Source organism: Rana temporaria, chromosome 3 (genome assembly GCF_905171775.1).
Source record: "Rana temporaria chromosome 3, aRanTem1.1, whole genome shotgun sequence".
Taxonomy (NCBI): Eukaryota; Metazoa; Chordata; class Amphibia; order Anura; family Ranidae; genus Rana; species Rana temporaria.
In genome coordinates this window covers 237,492,307-237,517,289 of record NC_053491.1, presented here as the reverse complement: position 1 = coordinate 237,517,289, position 24,983 = coordinate 237,492,307, and the positions used below count along the sequence as shown (strand labels likewise).

Below are 24,983 nucleotides of genomic sequence, written 5' to 3'. Positions count from 1 at the left end.
CAAAAAATAAACATTTTATAAAATCACAGAAGGTTGGGACCTATGTCCCTCAAACTCGAAAAGGATTTTGCACAAAGTATTAAAATCTTATTTTCTCTCTTTTTCACCAAAGGATGCAGAAAGTCCTAACCTTTGGAGGTGTCTAAGGCTGCATTCACACCTGAGCGTTTTATCGCCTGAAGCGCAAAGCTCAAAAACGCTAGAGGGGAAAAAATACATTATTCCCTATGGAGATGGTTCACATCTCCACTCCAAAACGCCTGAAGCTCAAACAAGTTCCGGACCCTTTTTTGTCGCGCGAATCGGGCGTTTTTGAGCGTTTCTATTTCCCATAGAAAGTAATGGAAACGCTCGATTCAAGCGACTAGCGCGACAACGAGCGTTTTCTACGGGCGTTTTGTCGCTTTAATCAATAGAACATTTCACCCAGGCAGAAGATAAAAAAATCTACCAACATGTGATGAAAAGATGATAATTTTTCCTATTGGCTAAAATAAAAAACGTTGAAGTACAAAAACGTCGGACGACGCTGTATGCAAACGCCCAAATAAGCATAAATACGCGTGAAAAAACGACCTACGCTCAGGTGTGAATGCAACCTAAAAGTCTAATAAAGAAGTAAAGACCACAGCAAGCAAACCCCAATAGGCCCAAGAAAGAGCAAGAAACTTGTGGGGTGTGCCTGCAGCTCAAAGGTTCACATAGATGAGGCTGAAATGTCTATCTGGTAGAACGTAGAGGACATATGAACAGAAGACCAGGTGGCAGCCTTGCAGTTCTGGAAAATCCAAGAAGTACTTTGAGATTTAGTGGAGAGTGACCATGAATTGGGATGGGAAAGAATATCCTTGGGACCAAGCCAACGATTGCTCGGGCCTGGAAACAACCGACTGTACCCTTTCTTTTGGTCAAAAGGAAAATATCATGGATTATGGTCCAGGAGAAGACAGCTTGTATCCTCTTGGATACTGCTGATAAAAACACGATGCTACCTGGGAACCCTGGTCCAAATACTTATCCCTACAGCCTATCGCATTTCTCACACCTGGGTCCATGTAGATGGGCAAGTACCACACGTCTTACAAGATATCACCACTACTTCTCTCTCTTTTATTTCCCTCCTTCTTTCCCCCCCTTTTCTACATTTCACCATCACCCCACAGGTATCACTAATAGACTACTGCCTTAAGACACTGTATGTATCCTTACATAAAAAAAGCGGTGCAGTGGAAAAAAACAAAACAAAAAAAAACACAATAAAATAAATCAAGTCCAAAAAATGATCAGAGTGGAAAGAGTAATGCTGCCTCTTGGATAATCAATGGGGTGTTCAGATCAAACTCCTTAAACACAGCAAACAGGTATCCTCTACCAGAAGTACAAACCGCTCACCTGAACACAAGGACCTCTGTGTGAGCAGCAGGTCAAATGCGCTGTCCCTCAAATAAGGGGGGGTTATTAGGCGGCGTCTCCACAAGAAATCCTTTTCTCCAAAGACTCCAGATGATGGATGGTCATCCGATACACTCACAACGTGGAATGATGTCATGGAAAAGTATAAAGCAAACACATAGTGCTCTCCGTATGATCACAGTACATCATTCCACGTTGTGAGTGTATCGGATGACCATCCATCATCTGGAGTTTGCGGGCTTCCCTTTTGGGTGGGGCCTCGCTTTAGGGTTTCTTCCACCACCAGATGGGTGCTACTGCCACCAATAGCATCACTGATAATAGTGTCAACAGTCAATTTAAAAAAGGGACATTGTCCCTCAAAGGTCTTGTGGATCAAACATTTCTCACACAAGGTTTTCACAATCCAGCACTTTAACAAATTACCCCATGTACCCAGGAAACCCATTTGAGAGAAGCCAGGACATTTTCAGCAGATCTTCACAACTAAAATTAAAAGCTACAGCCATTTGCTTCACACGGTCTAAAAAAAAATCAACGGATTAACTGCAGCGGTTGTGAGATCACTTTTAAAGCATTTTTCCAAAATAGGGGAGGGCTCCAATACCTGTGCCAGATCCAGAATTAAAAATATAAAGCAAAAAAACAGCTGAAACAGATGGCTGGGCTTTTGAGGCACTACATATTGACCAAATTGATTTAAAATGAAAAAAAAAAAATTAAATAAAAAAAAAAAAAACGGTTTAAAAAATATTAAAACCAAACCGAAAAAGTAATACAATGCAGTGAACTTCTTTACAAGTAAATGCTTTATCATTTGTCAAGGATAATTTCAAATATACATGGTAGGGACAATGTCCATTACGCTCATGGTTACATTTCTAGACATGATTTATGGACATGCCCACTTGAACTCAAAAGGTTTTCAGAAATTTTCAAATCTAAATTTTTTTTTTTCTTGTTTTTGGCTTTTGTTTCATTAAAATGTATTGTATGCACCATTTTGTTGTAGCAACTAGTGACAAAAGTTCTAAGACAGCTTAGCCAGTCAAAAGAACATCCTATACTGACATGCTGAGTGACATTAAAGCGGAGGTCCAACTGATTTTTTTTTTTTTAAAGCCAGCAGCTACAAATACTGCAGCTGCTGACTTTTAAAAAATAGACACTTACCTGTCCAGCGTGCCCTCGATGTCAGCAGCTGAGGCCGAGCAATTGCTCGTCTCTCGGCTGCCCTCGCCGCCATCCTGGGTAAGGGAATCAGGAAGTGAAGCATTGCGGCTTCACTGCCTGGTTCCCTACTGCACATGGGCGAGCGGCACGGCCCGTCCTCACTGGTCCCCACTGTTTCCTGGGACCAGTGTATTTTCCAGAAGACAGCGGGGGATGGGAGGGGGCGTGACTCCTATGGGAGTCTATTCCCGGAAGTGGGTGCAAATACAGGTATCTGCACCCCCCTCCCCCTGAAAGGTGCCAAATGTGACACCGTAGGGGGGAGGCATCCGAAAAGCGGAGGTTCATTTTGTGTGGACCTCCTCTTTAAGAAATGTATTGTCTGAAGTGGCTCTCTTGATCAGTTAGAAGCCCCCCAAAAAAAAAAAAAAAAAAACACATTAATGCTATTTTTTTTTTTTACATCTGAAGCCTTTAAAAGAACAATGGATAGAACTTTGAAGAACATAGGGTATCTTTAAATACTCTACTTATTGGCATATAACACTCACTTTTTTACTCTGAGGGTAAACTGTGCCTGCATGTTACACGCCAATATTTTTTGTTACCAACGGGGGGGCGTTCCGCACAGGTGCCACCCATTGGGGGGATGTCAGGTCGGCTGCCCCGCCAGTATACTTTAAAGTTAAGAAAACTTTACTGCCCATCATTTCTTGCTCCTCCTGTGCCACCCTCAATGTAAATGGAAGCCTCTAAATACCTCAAATACCTTAGAGCTGCTTTTTCTGGCCGCTCTCCTCCTCCCGCTCTGCCTCCTTGAGTGTAGCTTTTGATTGGAGGAAGAGAGCAGTCATGGGACCGTCAATGAATCAGCAGAGGAGAGCAGTCACATGAGGGTCCACGAGAGAGCGGCGTTAATTGAGGTTTTTAGAAGCTTCAATTTACAACAGTGACACAGGAGAAGCGGTGTATGAGAAGAGGCCGACAGTGATGTTCTCTCAACTTTAGAGTATGCTGGCAATGCTGACTGGGGGTCTCCTGGGAGTGCAGGAGGGCTTTATAATAAATGGGTGTCTGTGTCCCGGGCAGGGCGTCTGTGTAATTTGTAGGGGCCAGGGGGTCCGTGCAAATTTTTTTTCCTGAAACTTCCCTCTTAAAGTTATGGCGCGCGTTACACGCCTGTACGTGTTATATTCCGATAAATACGGTAATAAGTAATTTTGTAAGCACTTGTTATTGTCAGTAGATGCCTGGATTAGATATACCATATTTGTACACTCGTTTTTGCATTTTTACTTTTCGATATGCTACGTTAATTGCAAACATATTGGAGTGTAGTTTAGAATATTACATTTTCTTTCTTACAGTATATCAATCTCATTCGGGATCAAATGGGATTTGTAAGGTTTTAGACCTCTTCCATAGGGCTAGTCTGCCCTACAATAGTGGATCCTGCGCCTACACTTTATATCTGGATTATATAGGTTGCTTATTACACAGTTTCATACAAAAGCACACATTTATTATCTTACTTTTTTCTCCATCTGTAAATACTTCCAGATATAGTGTTCCACCATGCGTTATGTGTCAAACTTGATTAAAACCTTCCAGTGCCCCCTTAATGGACACTAAAATTCATTTTGATTGCAATTAGTAAGGATGAATTCAGGGGAGGGGGATGCTTGCTCCCTTGGAGTGTGGCTGCCCTTGCATTGCAAGGCTTAGAAGCTTAGTTAGGCACAAGAAAAGCATTTACTTACCTGATCATTTTCTCCCACAGGATTCTCTGTACTGTAAAGCCTCATGCACACGATCGGATTTTCATCGGAAAAAAAGCGTAGGACTTTTGTCGTTGGCCATAAACTTGTATTGCATACAAAAAACGGCAAAAAATTGTCGACCAAACACAAAACAATGTGTTTTCAGCTCTTTAGCGCCACCCTTTGGGCAACTTCTGCTAATTTTCTGTTCTAGTTAGCATTGCTTCTGAGCATGCGTGTTTGTACTTTGGAGGAGTTTTGTCCGACGGACTTGTGTACACACGATCGGGTATTTCGACAACAAACATTTGTTGGCGGACAATTTTAAAACATGCTATCCCACATTTGTTGGCGGAAAATCCGACAATTATCCGATGGAGCATACAAATGGTTGGATTTTCCGACAACAGCCTGTCACACAATTCCCATCGGATAATCCAATCGTGTGTATGAAGCTTAAGACTGGCCCTTACAGCCTCTTTCCTATGCCTTCGCAGTTGCAGGTCCTCTGATGTCATCAAGACCAATGCAGAGTCATTAGGTCTGCTTTAAACATGAGGATGGCAAGAACAGACGGCCCATAGAGCATAGGGGAGCACTGGCTGCCAGGGAAGCAGGGATCAGGCAAGTAAAACTGCTTTTCTTGTCCACTAGTCCTAAATACATAATTAACCATTGTATGCAGGAGCATTCCCACAGCAAGGGAGAATTTTTTTTCCCTGAAGTTGGACTTTAAGTGCAGAATGAGACAAAATTGTGTTCTACAACAGGGCATACAATTCCAATGTAGTTGCTCCTGATAAACCTGGCGTACACCACCAACTAGACTAAGTTTACAAGCAATGGATAAGCCCATTCACTCACTTATTGTGCTGTCCTGGGATTCTGACAACTGTTCACCTTTGTTGTCTTCAGGAGTGTAGTCAACCGAGGTGCCACACTCACCGTGACTACCAACAAGATCATCATCATCTTCGCTGTCTGAGTCATGCACTGTGATTGGTGCAGCTTTCACAACTGGCTGTAACCCACTGGGCCCTAAAGAAGAAGAAGAAAAAAAAAAAAAAAGAAGGCCATTAAAAACCAATAAACAAACAAAACTGCCATGGTACGGTAGCACAGTTTAACACGTTACTCTGCAATTGTGTGAGGTCACTGGGTTTTCAGGAAACTCCAGTTGGAGCCAGGCATTGGAGCGATGCTTATGGGTGAGCAATTCTAAACAAAAAGGTGATTAAAGTGGACATGCGAGAATAAAAAAAATATAGGATTTGCTGTTGCCAGATTGTGTAGAGATGCAGACTCTGGGGTTGGGGGTTGTCATCCTCATTCCTGGCCTCACCATCTACCGAATCATTAAAGTCATTCTAAACCCACAACAGTAAAATCAGTCTGTATGCAGGAAAGCATGCTTGCTATACACACTTTGGAACCTAGTTCCTGGGTTTAGTAACTTTAAATCATGCATTAATCTGCATGAAGCATGTAGCCAGTGAATCCCAGCCCTACTACTCTGCAAGATTGATCCAGCTCAGTGACTGGCTAGATATTAAGCGCGATGGGAGTTACTTTGGGCAGGGGGGGTGGGGTAAAGGTAAGGTAGTTGGAGCAGCCGGATTAACTTCCCATTTTGCAGTTCCAGGGCTGAGAAGAGAAAGACATTCTCATTCCCCAGATTACAGAATGTATGGATTTAATGGACTTTTCATCAGAGGATGTTATGAATGATGAGTCAAATGCCAAAGTGTTGGCACTGGGCCCAAGGGCCACCAGCCCATGTCTTGGACGACTTTAAGCAATTCCAGAGACTGGGGATTTAAACAGAGATATTTCTGTAGAAGAGGAACCACCTAGCGAACCCCCAGCAAAAGTGTTGGCAGCAGGACAGAGTACTGTAGATCTCTGTTCCACACCTGTGGCAGTTTCGGAGGCCCGAAGTGAGAAGGTGGTGGTTCTTCCCCAGTGGATTTCATAGATGCAGGGAGGGGGAAGCAGCCATCCTCCCTTCCCCACCAAGGATTTGTGCACCTGGGAGACAGTACCAGAGAAAGTGCGTCCCAGCAGCAGACAGTGCCCCAGAATGATGACACCAAGCCAGCTGAAGTGTTGGCAACTGGACAGAGGGTCCAAGACATCTGCCCCACAGCTGCGACAGCTCTGAAGGCCCAGTGTGAGGAGGTGGCGATCACTCCTGAGCAGATCAGGATCCAAAAGGGAAAAAGGGAGAGGAGGTTGTCTTCCTTGGACGTTCATGTGAGAAGACGTGCCTCACATTAGCTCCTGCATCCTGGCCTACATAATCCTGCTGTGAGCCCATTATACCGCCGACATAGACCGGACACTTGGCTCCCGCTGTGGAGCCTCCCCTACAGCGACACCCGGTCGCTCCAAATACTACGCAGGGATGTCCAAGAAGAAGCAGGAGGAACAGGACTCAGGCGGCCTGGCCCAACATGGCGGCTTCCCGCTCCAGCAGCGTGCAGGAAAGTTCACCTTTGCCTCAGCAGCGGCCAAGCTCGGCCAATTCGCCCACATCCCAGCCAGCCCCAAGCCTGGTTTACAGAATCAGCCTACCTGCCCCACCAAACCGGCGAAAAACTGAGTCCATCCAGCTGCTCCACAGGCTGCACATGTGCCTGAGAAAATGGTGTCCGAGGCCTCAGGTTGCACAGTGAGTAACTATTCCTCCCCTCTCTCTCCCCATGACATGGCTGATCCCTCTGCTGAGGGACGAGATGAGTCTTCGCTGCAGGATGTCCTGAATGCAGTCCACTCCTATGGCTCTCATATCACTGAATTGCCCACTGAGATTAAGAGCATGAAGGAGGGCCTATTACATATTAGGCAGGACATGCAGAAAACTAGAGAAAGGGCCACTGCTTTGGAGGGTCAGGTGAGCTCTATTGAGGATGATTTACCCCCCGTGGTCCAAGAATTACACACCACCTCAGCCAGAGCAGATGAGACAGCTGAGAACAGACTCAGAAGGTCTAATATACGTATAGTAGGAATGCCTGAAAAAGCTGAGGGGAAACATCCTGCTGAATTTATTGAAGCATGGCTGACAGACACATTTGGAAAAAATAACCTCACTCCCTTCGTTTCTGTGGAAAGAGCTCATAGGGTGCCATCCCGTCCACCGCCACCGGGGGGCCACGATAGATCATTCTTGTTGAAACGACTGCATTACAAAGACAGAGACATTATACTCCGTATGGCAGGGATCCAAAGTATCCATATACCCAGACTTTTCAGCCGCTATCCAAAAACAAAGAGCCAAATTTACAGATGTTAACAAACGGATGCGTGCAATCTCCTTACTCTATTCCATGCTATACCCAGCTAAGCTGCGTGTGATGGCAGATGGGTCAGTTCATTTTTTCTAAAACCCAACCATGGCTGCTAACTGGCTTGACCGACATGAGAGACAACTATGTGGAGCCACCAGGGATCTGGCACAAGATTGAAAATGATGCACACCCTGCAGCTCACCCCCTTTACTATAGGAGCTTGAAGTGAGACACTGATGACATACTTTGCTCATCCCTCACCTACTACCAATATCTCTTGTACGTTTACTTTAGAGATACAGGGTCCTTGCCCTCATTAATACCCCTTAAACAGCACTGGCATTTTTGCTGCTGGAATTATCTCAGGTTATGACTATCTTGCCTAATTTTGTTTTTGGCAGACTTTTTTTGTGTTTTTGTTGTTTTTCAGCCCGGGTTGGGTGGGCTGTATCTCCACAGCTACCGATGCTCTGTGGTTCCGCTTCACATGACTTCTTACTGGACTGATCGACTTCTGGATATGGAGGAACTTCATTTTTCACTTTATGACTGCACAGGTAACCTTTGGGTATGGGCGTGTTGTTGCACCTCATCGGGCCGAGCCCCCCAGAGACTGGGAGTCCTGACGTTACACCCCTCCCATCTAAATGGGTAAGCAGGTAGACACAATCTTATCCTGGAATGTCAGGGGTCTGCATGACCCCATAAAAAGGACTGCCTTATTTACTTTTTTCTCGCAACAGAATCCCACCTTACTGGTGACACTACCCAGTTGTTGCGTACCCTGTGCAATACCTCTCTGTGCATACTAGATACTCCAGGGGTGTCAGAATATTGTTTTCTAGAGCTACTGCCTTTACTAAAACAGGATTAGCTAGTAGACCCTGAGGGCAGATTTATTTTTCCAATGGGGATGTGGGAGTCTCGGCTATGCGTTATTGCCAATGTATATGTACCTCCGCCCTTTACACTGACGGTATTACAATGTCTAGCTAGGTTCCTGGCCAAACATCCCCAGCTCCCTGTATATGTCCTTGGGGACTTTAACAGTGCAATCAGGGCCGTCTTTACCACAGGGCAAATGGGGCAGCTGCCCAGGGCCCTGTCACTGTTGGGGGCCCAAAGCAAGCCCCCTTTAAAAAAAAAAAAAAACTTTTTTTTTTTTTTTTTTTAGGGGTCCGGATGTCCCCAGGGGCCCGGAGGCCCCCAGGGCCCCAGATGGCAATCCCCCTTTTTTTATTTATTTTAAAATTAAAAAAATATATATTTTTAATATATTTTATTTTATTTTTTATTAAAGGGCCAATTTTTTTTTAGAGTTTTTTTTTCAAAGGGACAATTTTTTAAGGGGTTCCCAGGGGCCCAGAGGCCCCCAGGGGAACAGATGGCAACCCCCTTTTTTTATTTATTTTTAAATAAAAAAAATATATTTTTTTTATTTATTTTTATTTTATTTTTTATTAAAGAACCAATTTTTTTTTAGAGGTTTGGGGGTCCCCAGGGGCCCGTAGTTCCCCAGGGCCCTGGATGACAACCCCCCTTTTTTTATAAAAAAAATATTTTTTTATATATTTCTTTATTTCTTTTATTTTTTATATATATATATATATATATATATATATATATATATATATATATATATATATATATATATATATATATATATATATATATATATATATATATATATATATTTTATTATTATTATTATTATTATTATTAAAGGTTTCAGAGGTCCCCAGGGCCCCGGATGGCAACCCCCCTTTTTGTATAATTTTTTTTCATATTTTATTTCTTTTTTTTTTTTTATTTCTTTTTTATATATTTTATTAAAGGGCTCAGAGGTCCCCAGGGCCCCATGTGGCAAACACCCTTTTTTATTATAAATGTTTATTTTTTTATTTTTGTTTATATATATATTTTTATTATTATTAAAGGGCCCAGAGGTCCCCAGGGCCCTGGATGGCAACCCCTCCTTTTTTTATAAATGTTTCTTTTTTATATATATTTTTTTTATTTTTTATTAAAGGGCCCAGAGGTCCCGGATGGCAACCCCCTTTTTTTGTAATTTATTTTTATAAAAAAATTTATTAAAGGGCCCAGAGGTCCCCAGGGCCCCAGATGGCAACCCCCTTTTTAAAAAAAAAAAAATATATATATATATATGTTATATATATTTTTTATTTCTTTTTTTCTTTTTATTAAAGGGCTCAGATGTCCCCAGGGCCCCGGATGGCTACACCCCTTTTTTTATATATATTTTACTTTATTTTTTTTGTAAAGGGTCCCCCGCTTCTAAATTCGCGGCAGCCCCCCCCCCCCCTGCTTCTCAATTTCAGGTGGCAGCACCCCCCCCCGGTTCTCTCCTCCAGGGGCCCCATGCCTGAAGCTGTGTAAGTGGCCCCATAATTCCTGATCCCTGACGCCCGTTAAGCCCCTGTGCTGCCCACAAATCAGGCTGAAAATCATCAGCGGCACGCAGCCAGTGACAGTACTGCTTCCCTTCCCAGTGTTTTAAAATGTACAGCACCCCTGGCTTCCCTTTTAGAATGTGATTTTATAACATCCCCAGTTAGCTCTTCCTGAGGCTGACTTCTACATGTCCTGCTCCTCAAGGTATGTCACTGTTTGCTAATCTATATTGTAAATAGAAGTTTTCTGTAGAGTGTGCCCAAAGTCTTTATAATATTTGATGATTCACTGCAGGTCTGGTCAGTGTTTTAAAAAGTTCCTCTATTTTACACATGGCATGGCATGGGGGTTACAGCACCGTCTGTCCATTCTGCTTTAGCACCATGGGACCCCATGCCATGCCATGTGTAAAATTGAGGAACTCTTTAAATCACAGACCAGACCTGCAGTCCAGGCTGAGTAAGGCCTCAGAGCACATGGCATTACTGTCTGTATTTAACTGCTTGATGTGCTTATTTTGAGCCTGGCTGGTTCACATGTATGTGTTTTGGCGGCCCACATTTGCGCAGGCACAGCAGCCCATTCATTTGAATGGGCCGCCATGCCTGCGTTTCCTGCAAAGAAAAGCGCATGCCTCATGTAATAGGCTGCGCACACGGCATGCCTATGCCCATCAAGCACTGAAACACAGCACTGTCTGTCTATTCTGCTGTCTGCTGTGACTTATCTGCAGTTCCCGCACTGTCAAACTTGCTGCATTTTTAGACGTTTAGGTCACGCTTTTAAAAACACAGTGCGTTTGTGTGTGTGCAAGAACTGCAGGTTAGTAGCATGGTGCAAAAGCAGAATGGATTTCAAGGCAACTGTATTTTTAAAATGCTGAATGTACCTTCTGCAGGAAACAAAAACATGGCAGCCCATTCAAATCAATGGGCTGCTGTACCTGCACAAATGAGGACCGCCAAAACATACATGTGAACCAGCCAGGCCCAAAATAAGCTGGAGGGGGGCCCCAAAAAAATGTTTGCCCAGGGCCCAAACCATATTAAAGACGGCCCTGAGTGCAATGGACACCTCCCTGGATGTACATAAAAAGTTCTTTCCACAGGGCCCTAGGGTGTACACCCCGCTCGCCAGATGTGTGGCTGAGCTGGGACTAGTGGACCTGTGGATATGTAAATCCCCCTTCAGGCCCAGTTCTCCTGTCACTCTGTCTCTCTACGCTGTCTCGCATAGACTTTGCTCTAGGTAATGATCTAACATTATTCCCCTTTGATCCGGTGGCGACGTACCTGGCCAGAGGCATGTCCGACCACTCCCCAGTGCAGCTCTCCTTGGATTTCCATAAAACATACCTCCTATGCACTGGAAAATGAACCCCTTTTGGCTCCAACTGTTTACTGACACAGAGAGCATACGGATGCAAATCCAATATTTTTTGGACGCCAACAAACCATCGGCTGCACCTGGGGTGGTGTGGGACATGCTAAAAGCCTTTATTAGAGGGATATGTATAAAAGAAATCAATCAGTTCCATTAAAACTGGGAGCAGGCAGTGGGCCAGGGATGCTGAGAGAGCGGAGGAGTTGTTTTTGCAGGATCCCACTCCCGACGATGGGAGGAAGTGGACAGATGCACAAAAACTTTACTGTACTATTTATTTACAGCAAGCTGACAATAAGATTTTTCACCTCCCAGACGTACTTTGAGGAGGGGGAAAAAAAACTGGCCACATGTTGGCTACGATAGCCAGGTCGCAGCAGCCGCCCCAAGAGGTACACAGTATTACAACGTCATCGGACCTGACTGTCACAGACACGCCCTCTATACTGAAGGAGTTCTCCTCCTTCTACCAAGACTTATACTCCTTTAAAGGTGACATACCCAGTAGATGATTTGACACGCTTCCTAGAGTCCATCACAATGCCCCAACTCCAGGAGGCAGATAGGGAGCGCCTCAATGCGCCTTTCACCCTCGAGGAATTGCAGATCGCGCTGGCCACTTTCCCAAACTCAAAAGCCCCGGGCAATGATGGACTGCCAATTGAACTGTACAAAAAGTTTGGTGGAGTGCTTCTACCGGAGCTACTCCATACGCTTAAAGAGGCACTTGACTCAGATTCCCTGCCCAGATCTATGTATGAAGCTGTGGTGGTAGTAATATTGAAACCAGGGAAGGAACCTGACAAGCCTGACTCGTATAGACGTATCTCACTGTTAAATACAGACTTGAAACTCCTCACTAAAAAGGTAATTGCCATGAGACTCTCGGCGGTGGTGACTGCACTGGTGCACCCGGACCAGTCCGGTTTCATACCAAACAGATCTACAGCAAATAACTTGCAACGACTTTTCCTTAACATGCAGATCCCCACTGATAACCAGGGACATAGATCTGTCCTTTCGCTAGACGCCGCTAAGGCTTTTGAGAGTTTTTGTGGAGAGTACTAGAGAAGTTTAATTTGGGTGGGGGTATAATTTCTTGGATTAAATTACTGTATAAAGCACCAAAAGCTTGCATTAGGATAAATAATACCCTTTCACCTTCCTTTGATTTACACAGGGGAACGAGGCAGGGCTGCCCCCTGTCCCCCCTGCTTTTCGCCCTGGCCAGAGAGCCTTTGGTGGCTGCCATAAGAGGGAATTCAGACATACATGGATTCAGGCGGGGAGAACTCAAGGATAAACTGGCACTATATGCGGACGATGCGCTTTTGTTTCTGGGCGACACGTCTGCCTCCTTGGCTAATCTCATTGAACTGGTTCACACCTTCGAGACTTTTTCCGGTTTTAAAATAAACTGGAAAAAGTCCACACTCCTACCCCTGGACCTGCTTTTGGGGCCTTTGCCGCAGATTGCTGATCAGATTAAAGTTGTGGATAAATTCAAGTATTTAGGTATTATGGTCCATCCTAATCTAGATCAATATATCAAGTTGAATGTAGAACAATTCTTAAAAAATTTCAGGGGAAAAAAACAACTAGCTGGATCAAGTGTTGTCTGTTGTCGGGCGCTGTAAATTGATCAAGATGATCTGGAACCCTCAGTTACTTTATGTGCTTCACAATGCCCCCACCTGGATCCCTATTCATGTGTTTAAGAGATGTAACACCATGTACCGTGCACTAATATGGAGGAAACAGGTCCCGAGAATTAAACTGGAAACTTTACAGGAGATGCAGGACTCGGGAGGTCTAGCAGTACCAAACCCATTTTATTATTTTGTTGTGGCCCAGCTACAACACTTAACAGGATGGCCAATACCCCACGCTCATTCTTATAGATAAGATATGGAACAAAACTAAACAGCATCTGTGATACACGGGGGTACACAAACTGGTCACGTATATGGAAAAATAGTATTACCCCAGAACTCAAACAAACTACAAAACTTCTCTAATTGGTCGAGACAGGGAGTGAACTATATCTCACAATTATACTGTGGAGGCGTGCTCAGGGATTTCCAGTCCCTGCGTGCGGAATTTGACCTGCCCAACACTTTCCAATACTTACAGCTTCGGCATGCTATTGCGGCGCAGGCCACAACCTCCACATGGGAGGTCACTAGACCGGTGGTGCTCACGCAGTCGACTATGGCATCATCCAGGAAAGGACAAATTTCGTCTTTGTATAGCTCCCTTCTTGGTCACGTCTCTAAGGCGATGACTTTGAGGTGCAGAGCTGGCTGGGGAGACGACATGAGGCATATTTCTGATGAGTGGGATGCAATATTGGGCAATGTTCTCAAGGTGTCGCTCTCCTCGGCTCAGAAGCTCACCCAACTTTTCATTATTCACCGTACATACCGCACACCTAAAAAGCTACATAAATGGCACAGAAGAGATGACCCGCTCTGTCCCCGTTGCCTTGTGGACAATGGGACGCTTGTACATATGCTGTGGAGGTGCCCGAAACTGCAGCACTATTGGGCTGCGGTGATGGCCACTATCAATAGCATATGGAACCTTAAACTTCAGATTGACCCTAAACTCTGCCTGCTGGGGTGGCTAGATGAAGAATTATACACGCCACACACATTCCTTGCCATTCTTAGGGTCTTGTTTTTGGCTAGGAAACTTATTGCCAGGAAATGGTTGTCTGCAACGGCCCCCACACACACAGAATGGATAGTATCCATAAATGATTTTCTTTTTAGGGAACAACTCACGTACAAGCATCGGAACAACTCACGTACAAGCATCCGGATAGTCCAGGGAAAATTGAGAATATACGAGATCCCTGGCTGGACAACCCAGGTTTGGCACCACTGCGGCTTGTACAAAACAGAATTCTTGGTGGCAGATCCACATCAGCTACTACATCGGCCTAGGTGGTTGTATTAGATAGGGATCTAGTAGGCTGGTGAGAGGGAGAGGAGCTACCACTGTATTCAGGCAGTTTCCCGGGAGGAGTCCGATATATGGTTACAGGTCCCTGCGGAGCTAGTCTGTTTCTTGTCTGTTTTACCCAGTTATTTGTTAATGGTTTATAGCCAATTCAGGCCGCTCCCTGCTGTTTAGGGGAGATTGGCACCCGGTCCTGCTCACTGATCCTTTTTTTTGGGGGGTCGGAGGCGGGGGGGGGGGGGGGGGGGGTTATGGATGGGTCCTCAGTCTCCAGCTGTATACCCCAAGGATATTAAGCACCTGGCCCAGATCCCAAACAGCATGATGAAGCGAGCCCAGCCACCCTGTTTTCTCTCCAGAAGTGGGCATGTTCTACGAGAGAGGCAGAGGTTGGCTGGGTGAGTAAAAATCTGTTTGGGGTACTGTGTGGGTATGGGCATTGGGGGACTGGAACTACGAACTAACTTCAAAGTCAACCCGCTTGGGGTTTCCTTCTGTGTTAGTCTTCTGTCAAAAAGGGAGTCACTTTGGGTGGAACCCAGCTTGCCTTAGAGAGCACTGGAATCTCTTTGTCCAGCTCCAGCCCCTCCTATGTGCAAGTCGCCCCGTGTCTATTATTAAGAAACCCAGCCTGATCTGCACTAATCAGACTCACTGTACAACCACACTGGAATATTATATATAACACAAAACTGCAAGTGCCCAATTGCGAGAGGATGTTCTTTATAAAAAGAAAATGCATAAAAAAACAAAAAAAAAACAAAAAAAAAAAAAACACACAAAAACACTGAAGGCAGACCTGCTCGTTCCTCATCCATTTCCATTGGTATCACAGCTACATTTGCAGTTGCAACTTCATTTTCTTGCTCTGGAAGTTTTAATTCATCTTGAGACACATCTTCCATGTCATTTAGAGCTGTCGATTCAAGGGAAATGCACATAAGGTGAAGGGAAAGAGGGGAAAAAAAATAAATACAAAAAAATAAAAACACCACACAGAAACACCAAGTAGTTACTGAAAGCCAATATTGAAAGTATAAATGAAGGCAAAACTATTTTCCCAAGAGGCCCATATACAACGGTAAACAGGACAAAGAGGGTAAATCTACCTTACTGGGACACTAACAGCAATGACAACCTGACAGGTGTCCATATACAGTCTGTCCAAAACAGAGTTTTGCTTTTAGGTATACTTTAACACTACAGCCAATCCCACGGCAACTAAAAAATTGATTCTACAGCGTATGCAGGGCTGAGCCGACCCCTTTGTGCCTGAAAAAAAAAAAAAAAGGAAGTACCGTACAAGACAGAAAAGGTAGGTTGTTTTGCCCTCATCTGCCAAATTGAATGGGAGCAAAAGGAAGATAAATATAAGTCAAAACAAATGCCAGCATTAAAACTGACCACGCAAGAAAAAGCACAGGTCCAACTTGCAAAGAAATGAAAGGGGTTGTATGGGTTCAGTTTATTTTTTGATTTTTTTTAAACAAACATGTTATACTTGCCTCCACTGTGCAGTTTGTTTTGCAGAGTGGCCCCCGATCGTCTTCTAGGGTCCCACAGCGTTTCTCGCGGCTTCTCCCCAGAAGAGCTAACCCCCTCTGGGAAGCATTCTCAGTGGGGGTTATCTTGTGGGTGTGCTCCCGTGTGATAAACTTAGTGGCCATAGCCGCCAAGTGTATGACTCGGCCCCACCCCCCACATCATTGATTTGATTGACTGCAGCGGGAGCCAATGGTTGCGCTACTATCAATGTAACCAACAAACAGCCGATGAGCCGTTTGGAAAGCGATGCGGGAACGAGCCCACAGAAGTTCGGGGCTCAGGTAAGTAAAACGTGGGCACAGGGGAGCCAGAGTACAAGGTGTTTTTTCCCCTTAATGCATAGGATGAATTAAGGGGGGGAAAAAACACAAAGCTTTACAACCACTTGAACTTCCCAATGTAATTAGTAAATTATTTTTGCTTAATTTCATCTAACCTTACCTAGAAATACGACAGAAGTTATTCAATTGCTATGCTATATATGTTTACTTCTAGGATACACCTTGGTCTTCCAATATATTAGATGTAAAGCTCACCCTCAGCAGCAATATGCTTTTCTTCCACATTGTTTTCTGGCCTGAGGTCTGGTTCTTCATTTCCTTCTTCTTGCTGTGGGGGAGGAGGTGGTGGTGGTGGAGGAGGTGGAGGTGGAGGAGGAGGTGGTGGTATGTGAGGTGGCTGTTGGTTATTATGCTGTAGGTTGTTGTTGTTGTTTTGATGATTGTTATTGTTTTCATTCTCATTGTTGGAGTTCTGATTGCTTACCAAGGCAGAAGACACACCAATTCCAGTACCTGCACTAAGGCCCACACGGGCACAGCCCTATAAAAAAATAAAAATACTTGTAAAACATTACCTTTTATGACCGTTTACTTTGGGGGGGGACTGTTCCATAATATAAAGAAAAAAATGGGGTGCATTGAACTACAAAACTTAACCATGCCCATTTATGGTCTTAAAACACAAGAAAGGCCAATAAATCCGTTACCAACTATGCAACTAGATAAAACATTAAAAAGGTGTGGGTGGAGGAGGCGCATGCGCGCAGCTTTCAAGATGGCCACCGGCGTCTGAAGCTCCGCTCCACCACGGCCTAACGCTGCCCACCGGAGCTGACTGAACGCCTCCACAGCTACCACACCGGGCCGATCAGGTAGGGGAGACACCCCCGAACCCGCAGATGTCGTTACCGCCAGTCCGGAGGGACTTATCAAGCCAAATGGCGGCGTCTCCTGGCCCCCTCAGCTATGCCAAGATGGCGGCTCCACGAGGCCTAGAAACGGAGCAGAAGGAGGACTCAATAGCCGACCAGGACCATTCCCCCCCGCAATCCCCAGGTACTGGATTCCCCCCCTTAGCAGCAGCAGCTTCTCCAGCATCCACGGAATCACTGCTGGGCAGGATGGGATCTGCATTCCCCACTACTCCCATGCTAGACCCACATACAGGCCTGCTGCTTACTGTCAGTGAGGTGCAGGAGGAGGCCCCCATTCCCACTGACTTTCCCTCTATGATGGCTGCTTTCTCCCAAATGCTGTCCAGGAGCCTGGCACTGAACGCAGCACAAATTACATCATCCATCCATGCAGACTTGCTGCAGTTGGGGATGAGGATGGACACTATAGAGCAAAAGGCGGACCAGGCAGTGGCGCGAATCAATCAGAATTCCACTAGGTTACAAGAGGTACAGGATCAACTGGAGATGGCATTTTCTAAAATCGACGACCTCGAGAACCGTTCGAGACGCTATAATTTTAGGGTGCGGGGGCTCCCGGAGTCGGACAAGGAGGTACAAGCTGCGGTGAAAACCCTGATTAAAAGCCTCATCCCTGATATCGCTGAGCACCGTCTTGAGCTAGATAGAGCACACAGAGCCTTACAATCCCCCCGTTCGGATGGCCTGCCCAGGGATATCATTGTGAAACCGCACTACTATGCTGTCAAAGAAGAGGTGATGAGGAGAGCTAGGAGATCGGACAACCTCACTTTAAACGGCCACAATATCCAAATTTTTGCGGATCTGTCACCTTACACAGTGCAGAAGAGGCGCTCACTCAAACCGCTGCTGCAGGTCCTTATGGGAAAAGAAATCACGTACAGATGGTTCTTCCCGCTACGAGTGAACTTTTCCTACAGAAACAAAAATTTTGGCTTCTCATCATTCACAGAGGGGGAACGCCTGCTAACGCAACTAGGACTGATTGCCCTGGAACCGCCATCCTCACAGTCCGGCAGGGGGACACCTGGATCCACGAAGAGACCGCCGCCCGCAAGCCCGCTGCAGAAGAATTGGCTGACACAGAATCACAAGCGTTCCAAGGAGAACTCTTTCACATGAGATTCATCGGCTGAAGTACTACCAGTCCTGACTGGTAGGAACCACTGAAGAACTACCCATCCCGTATGGGGGTGGAGGGTCCCTCTTTCCCCCCCGGTCCCATCGTTGGCCCTTATGGGAACTGACTTCCTATACCACTATCTGGTTGCCTTGTTGAGGCCTATCGGAACTCTGATAAGCAGTTTTATTTTTTCCTCTATTTTACTGTTAGCGTGGGTTGCGCTTTGGTCATGGTATAGGGACTGGGACTTTGGGCTGGGACTCTGGGGGGGGGTTACAGTTTCGGGAGCTCTGGGGCTCCTGGGGGGACTATTTTCTTCAGCATGGTCGCTAGGGATTGTTTAACATCACACATCGTATCCTTGCTTGGGAGGCTAGGGGGAAAATCAAGATCACAGTTTGGTAGAGCGGGGGGGGAGGAGGGGTCTCAGTTTGTTTAATACTAATGTACTAGGAGAAAGGGGTGGGTATTACGTGGCCCACAGGCTGGCATATTTGAATGCGGGTTAAGTCACTGGATACTGGCCCTTCTCCTTCTCTCCCTCCTCCGGTTAGTTCATGTTGGGGGCTCGGTTACAGTTTGTGGGTCTTGCCTACACGGAAGGGGCGTTCAGTTTTTGTGTATCATAGGCTCCCGGTTAGCCCTAAGTGATAGAATAGAGGTGACGGGCCGTGGTGGACTCAGTGCACCTCCATTGGATCAGGATCACCCTTGGTGAAGCCAGATCCGTTACCGGTAGCCCGGTTTTAGGGTTATTTCGGTGCCCTAAACTTTTTGGGGTGAGGGCAGGGTTGCCCACTACACCCCGGGGTGGGGGGGGGGGTCAGGGGACCCCAGGAATACGGTCAAGAAATGTCCACTGAGTTTGAGGTTTGATTTGCTCGGCGGCAGCTATGTATTAATGTTGTCTTTTCTTCTCCCTTCTTTCTCTTTTTCACCTCTTTTACTTCTGACTTCTTCACATTTCCCTAGGGGTGCTCCACGGTTCCGGGGTGTGTTCCGGTGCCTCAGCCCAGACCCAGGGCTCGCAACGCTACAAGTGCCAGAGCTACGGAGGGGATACTCCCGACAGGACACAGGTAGGCTGCATTGGTATAGGGGGGCTCCTGAACCACTGATCCATGGCTGACACATGTCCCCCTCCACCAACACTCAAGATCATCTCCCATAACACTCAGGGCCTAAATTCCCCCGTTAAACGCAGGAAGCTCCTCCAGTCATACCACTCTATGCACGCTGAAGTCCTTCTACTGCAGGAGACGCATTTCCCGTCCACCTACAGACCCACATTCCTCCACCACAGCTACCCCCAATTTTACCTTGCCTCGGCCGACACTAAAACGAAGGGGGTGGCCATATGTTTCGCCAGACACATCAACCTGTCCCTGACGGAATCTATAGTGGACCCGCTGGGACGCTATATCCTGGTTTCAGGCCATATCGACGGGGAACTATACACCTTCGTCTCCTACTACACACCGAATAAGGGCCAAAGACCCTTTTTTGAATCACTATTACGCAAACTACAACCACACTTGAGGGGCACTGTCTTCCTGGGGGGAGACTCAAATACGGCGTTTGACTTCTCACTGGATAAGACGGCTAATGGCACACCTAAACCTAAACGCCCCTCCAAACAGAGCTCTAATATAGCCAAGCTCCTCCACTCGGTGGGGTTGATAGATGTTTGGCGGGAGGTAAACCCACGCACAAAAGATTACACCCACTTTTCTGCCCCCCACAACTCCTATGCCAGGATTGACCACATTTTCACCCACGCCACGACACTGCCTTTAATATGTAACGCCAGGATTGTAGACACCCCCCTGTCAGACCACTCAATGGTCACTCTGCTTACTGGGAGGCCAACGGGCTCTAGAAACCCGCCTCGCTGGCGCCTGAATGAGTCGCTTCTAAGCGATCCGGTCCAATGCTCCTTACTAGAGGAGGACATTAAGGAATATTTCCTTATCAATACAACGTCTGAAGTCTCCCCTTCCACGGTATGGGCAGCGCACAAAACGGTCATCAGGGGAAAACTGATACAGGTAGCCGCTAAACTCAAAAAGGAACATAGGGCTGACATTACCAGGCTTACAGAGACCTTTTACAAGCTGAAAAAAGCACACAAATGCCAACCCACGGCTGACTCACTTGCCCGACTGGACGAAGCGAGAGCGCTTCTTAACTTATCACTGACGACTGCGGCCGAGAAGCACCTCAGATGGTCCGGGGCTAGGTTTTACTCCCAAACTGACAGGATAGGCTCACGCCTGGCCACCAAACTGAGCCCCAAACAGCGGGCGCTTGCTTTCCCTAAAATACGGGTCCCCACAGGGGAGCTGACGCAGAACCCAACTAAAATAATGGACTCATTCCTTCAATTTTATTTGGGGCTATACAAGCCTGCTCAAACTCCCCCTTCCCCGACAGGAAGGGATTTTCTAGACGACCTCCCATTGCCATCCCTGACGGGGGAACATAGGGACATCATGGAATCAAGAGGAAGTATTGTCCACAATTAAGGCCCTCAAACTGGGCTCATCGCCGGGGCCGGATGGCTTCTCCACCGGTTACTACAAGAAATTTGGCTCATGCCTGGCCCCACACCTGACACGACTGTTCAATTCTCTCAGGGATGGAGCCCAACTGGGGACAGACCTAAACTCTGCCTACATCTCGGTCATTCCGAAACCGGATAAGGACCCTAGCGAGGTGTGTAATTACCGCCCCATTTCACTGATTAACAACGATATTAAAATCATGACAAAAATACTAGCGAATAGGCTGTCCGGCTTCATAGCCTCATATGTACACAAAGACCAGGTGGGCTTCATCCCTGGGAGACAGGGGACAGACCAGATCAGACGGGCCATAGACATCGTTTCACTTCTGCAATCACAGTGGGACGGAGGACCGCGGCAGGAGGGCTTCCTATTATCTATAGACCTACATAAGGCCTTTGACACTATAGACTGGGAGTACTTGAGGGAGGTTCTGAAAAGGTGGGGGTTTGGACCCAACTTCATGAGCCTCATTGGGTCACTTTACTCCAGCCCTTCCGCCCAGGTGCGACTTATGGGCAGATACTCTAAATCCTTCCCAGTTGGCAGAGGGACCAGGCAGGGGTGCCCCCTTTCCCCGCTCCTGTTTGCGGTGGCTATCGAAACGTTGGCAGTTGCACTTAGGACGAATCCTGATATCAGGGGGGTATCCTGTGGACCAAAGGAACACAAATGTGCCCTGTACGCGGACGACCTCCTACTCTTTGTCACTTCACCCCTTACTTCCACAACAAAGATTCTCCAGACCCTAGGGGTATTCAGTGATGTGTCGGGCCTGCGGGTGAATGTGGGCAAATCTCTAGCTATTAATATTTCAGTCCCCCCGGACCTACTTAAACAGCTTACTGATACCTTCGACTTCCAATGGGCTTCCTCACATATTACGTACCTAGGCATTAAGCTCACACCCCATATCGAAGGCCTCTTTAAAGAGAACTACCCCCCGATGATCAGCAAGTGTAGAGGGGATTTGGGGAGGTGGGCCAAATGTGGGCTGTCCTGGCTGGGCCGGGTGAACGCGGTAAAAATGACCCTTCTGCCACGTTTACTATACCTGTTCCGCTCGCTCCCGATCGCGGTACCGAAGCATTTTCTTAATAAATTCCAGGCAGAGATTACCCGGTTTGTGTGGGGGAAAAAGGGGTATAGGTGTCCGTCGGGAGTTCTCTATCGTTTAAAAACACAAGGAGGTATGGGGCTTCCAAGTTTATGGGGGTATTTTCAAGCGGCCCAACTAACACAAATTTCGACGGCCTTCTTCCAGGGTTCGAAACCGGACTGGCTTGCAATGGAGAGGCAGGCCATCCCATCACATACCATTGATTATGTCTTGGGGTGTGACCCCAAACGCAGACCAGCCATTTTAGCGCCCACGCTATCTCACTCCGTAGCCCTATGTTCTAAACTATTTTCACGTCCCGGACTGATTTCCCCTCTGAAACCCCTCTCGCACATATTCCATAACCCAGACTTTCCCCCAGGGATGGACATCAAGGCGTTCCGGTGGTGGACAGATAAGGGAATGTACAGGATAGGTCACTTCCTGGCTAGAGAGGGCCCACTGTCACTAAATCATTGCAAAAAACAACTGGATATGCCCAATGAGGAGCTCTTTAGGCTATCTCAAATCTCCCACTATCTCCACACTATCTGGAAGGACAAGCCAGCTCCCCCCAGGATAACGCCATATGAAAACTGGTGCGCAAACTCTAGGGATCAGAGGGGTGGGATCTCGTTAATTTATGTGACCCTGGAGTCTAAGACGGATAAGCCCTCGTATGCCTGGGTCTGGGAGGAGGAACTGAACACATCTTGGAGCACTGCAGTCTGGCACCGAGCAACGGAGCGAGCATATAAAGGTATTCTCAATACATGTCTCATTGAAGCTAGTCTTAAAGTGATGTTTAGGTGGTATTACGTCCCCTCTAGACTGGCTAGAATGTTCCCGGGGTCCTCCCCATTATGTTTTAGGGGATGCGAACTGGAAGGTAACATGTTACACACTTGGTGGACCTGCCCCCGCATCAGATCCTTTTGGAAAAGAGTTTTCCGCACTATGGGCTCCGTACTAGAGAAAAGGATACCTCCACAGCCTAACACGGCGCTCCTAAATCAGTGCATCCCAACCCTACATAAACACTCCAGGATTTTATCAGTTTTCATTTTATTGGGGGCCAGGATGACCATAGCTAAAGCTTGGAAGAAACCCGCAGTTTTTTTCCGGATGTTTAGGAGGAAAGTCTCCTGGATAATGTCACAAGAACAAATAGTAGCGAAGCGGGCGGATCAGACTGACAAATTCAGGTCAATTTGGGAACCTTGGGCTGCCTTCTGCAATGTTTCTCTCCTGCCTGGGGTACCGCCTGGAAACGGGAACACTCCAACCTGATCTTATCTATGCCTCTCTGTCATTTCTCTCTTTACCACGTTTCTCTATCTCTTTCCCTCTCTCCCCCTGTAAGCACCTCCCTTGGTGCTAGATGCTGCTGTCGGGCAGGTTGTTACACTCCAGGTTACGCCCCTCTTAGGGGGGTGGCCTCGAGAGCGGGCAGACTTTGTCCCCCAAGGGGGCAGAGCGCGGCTGATTTATTCCGGCCCAGGCCCCTGACCCTGGTACGCGGGACGCAGCGTGATCCCTTGTAGGGGCGTGCGGTGTGCCATGGGTCATGGGAACTGGGCGGTACTAATGTATCAGGAGGAACCCTGAAATGGCGCTCAGACTACTTGATTTAACAATGTGCTCTGCTCGCTCTTCAGGAGTTCACTGAATATGTTTTTTGTTGGGAATGGGGAGATTCTCTCCGGACATGTATTTGTGAGATGGAACTGTAGCTTCGTAAACATGTACCAATGTTAACTGACATGTTGTGCTTTGATAAAATATCAATAAAAACATTTAAACAAAAAAAAGGTGTGGGTGATTATTAAATCACTTTGTATTTCTCCATCAGAGTGGATAGTAAAACCACCATGAACCAGCAGGATTTATCATTCAAAAGAAAAGCTCACCTTGGGAGGTTCTCGAAACATCTGGTCCAGCGAAATAAACTCCAAGCTGGGGAGTAGTTCAACAAACTGACTGAAGGATTCCAACTTTATGGCATGGCAGCGAACCAGGCTAAGATCAACCAGCCGGTTCCAACGAGAGTGATCTTCAAAAAAGTACAGTTCAGATTATGAACAAATGTTTTAAATGTTGTTAATTAAAAATAAAATGCATATAACAAATACAAACATAACAGTACAAGTAAAAAAAAAAAAAAAAAATAATATATATATATATATATATATATATATATATATATATATATATATATATATATATATATATATATATATATATATATATATATATATATATATATATATATATATATATATATATCTCTCTCTATCAATAAAAAAAAATTATCACATCGACATTTTGTTTTTTGTGTATGTTGGCTGAAAAAGTTCTGCCGTGTTAATGGGCATTGGCCATGAACAAGTTCATGGCCAATGCCCTTCGGACAAAAATCCACGGATTTGTCCGACAGAAATCCGATCGTGTGTACAAGGCTTTATGCCGACAGGCCAATATATGGAACTGGCCAGCAGTCTGATAGACCTAGAGGAGGTGAAGGCCTACGATGCATTAAAATTGTATTTTTTAAAACAACTTACCTGTAAAATCCTTTTCTTGGAGTACATCACAGGACACAGAGCTCTTGTTAATTACTTAGTGGGTTATAGCTCACCATTAGGCGACTTGACACTGGCACACTCCAATTAAAAGAGAAGTTGCCCTCTATATAACCCCTCCCATATGAAGAGTACCACAGTTTTTATAGCAAAGTAACAAGTATCCCAAAACATATAGAAAACATCCCCAAAAAGAGGGGAGGAAGCTCTGTGTCCCGTGATGTACTCCAAGAAAAGGATTTTACGGGTAAGTGGTTTTAAAAAAAAAAATCCTATTTTCTTTTGTACATCACGGGACACAGAGCTCTGGTTAATTACTTAGTAGGATGTTCCAGAGCAATGCCCAACTTGAGGGGAGGGGGAGAGAGAGAGAGAGAGAGAGACAGATCAAAAAGCAGACTGCCATCGGACGTGAGGACCTATACTGCTGCCTGCAGCACACTGCGCCCAAAGGCGGTA

General features: G+C 46.0%; 1 protein-coding gene across 3 annotated transcripts in view; it reads right to left on the bottom strand.

The window, feature by feature from the left end:
- Positions 1-24,983, bottom strand: part of FBXO38 (F-box protein 38) — a 108,727-nt gene that overhangs the window by 38,336 nt on the left and 45,408 nt on the right. For all 3 annotated transcript variants that reach the window (XM_040344501.1, XM_040344500.1, XM_040344499.1), the window contains 4 exons: positions 23,853-23,995; positions 16,477-16,762; positions 15,195-15,311; positions 5,211-5,384 (listed from right to left, as the gene is read on the bottom strand). In XM_040344501.1, coding sequence (XP_040200435.1) covers positions 5,211-5,384; positions 15,195-15,311; positions 16,477-16,762; positions 23,853-23,995 — 720 coding nt within the window. The remainder of the gene's footprint in view (positions 1-5,210; positions 5,385-15,194; positions 15,312-16,476; positions 16,763-23,852; positions 23,996-24,983) is intronic.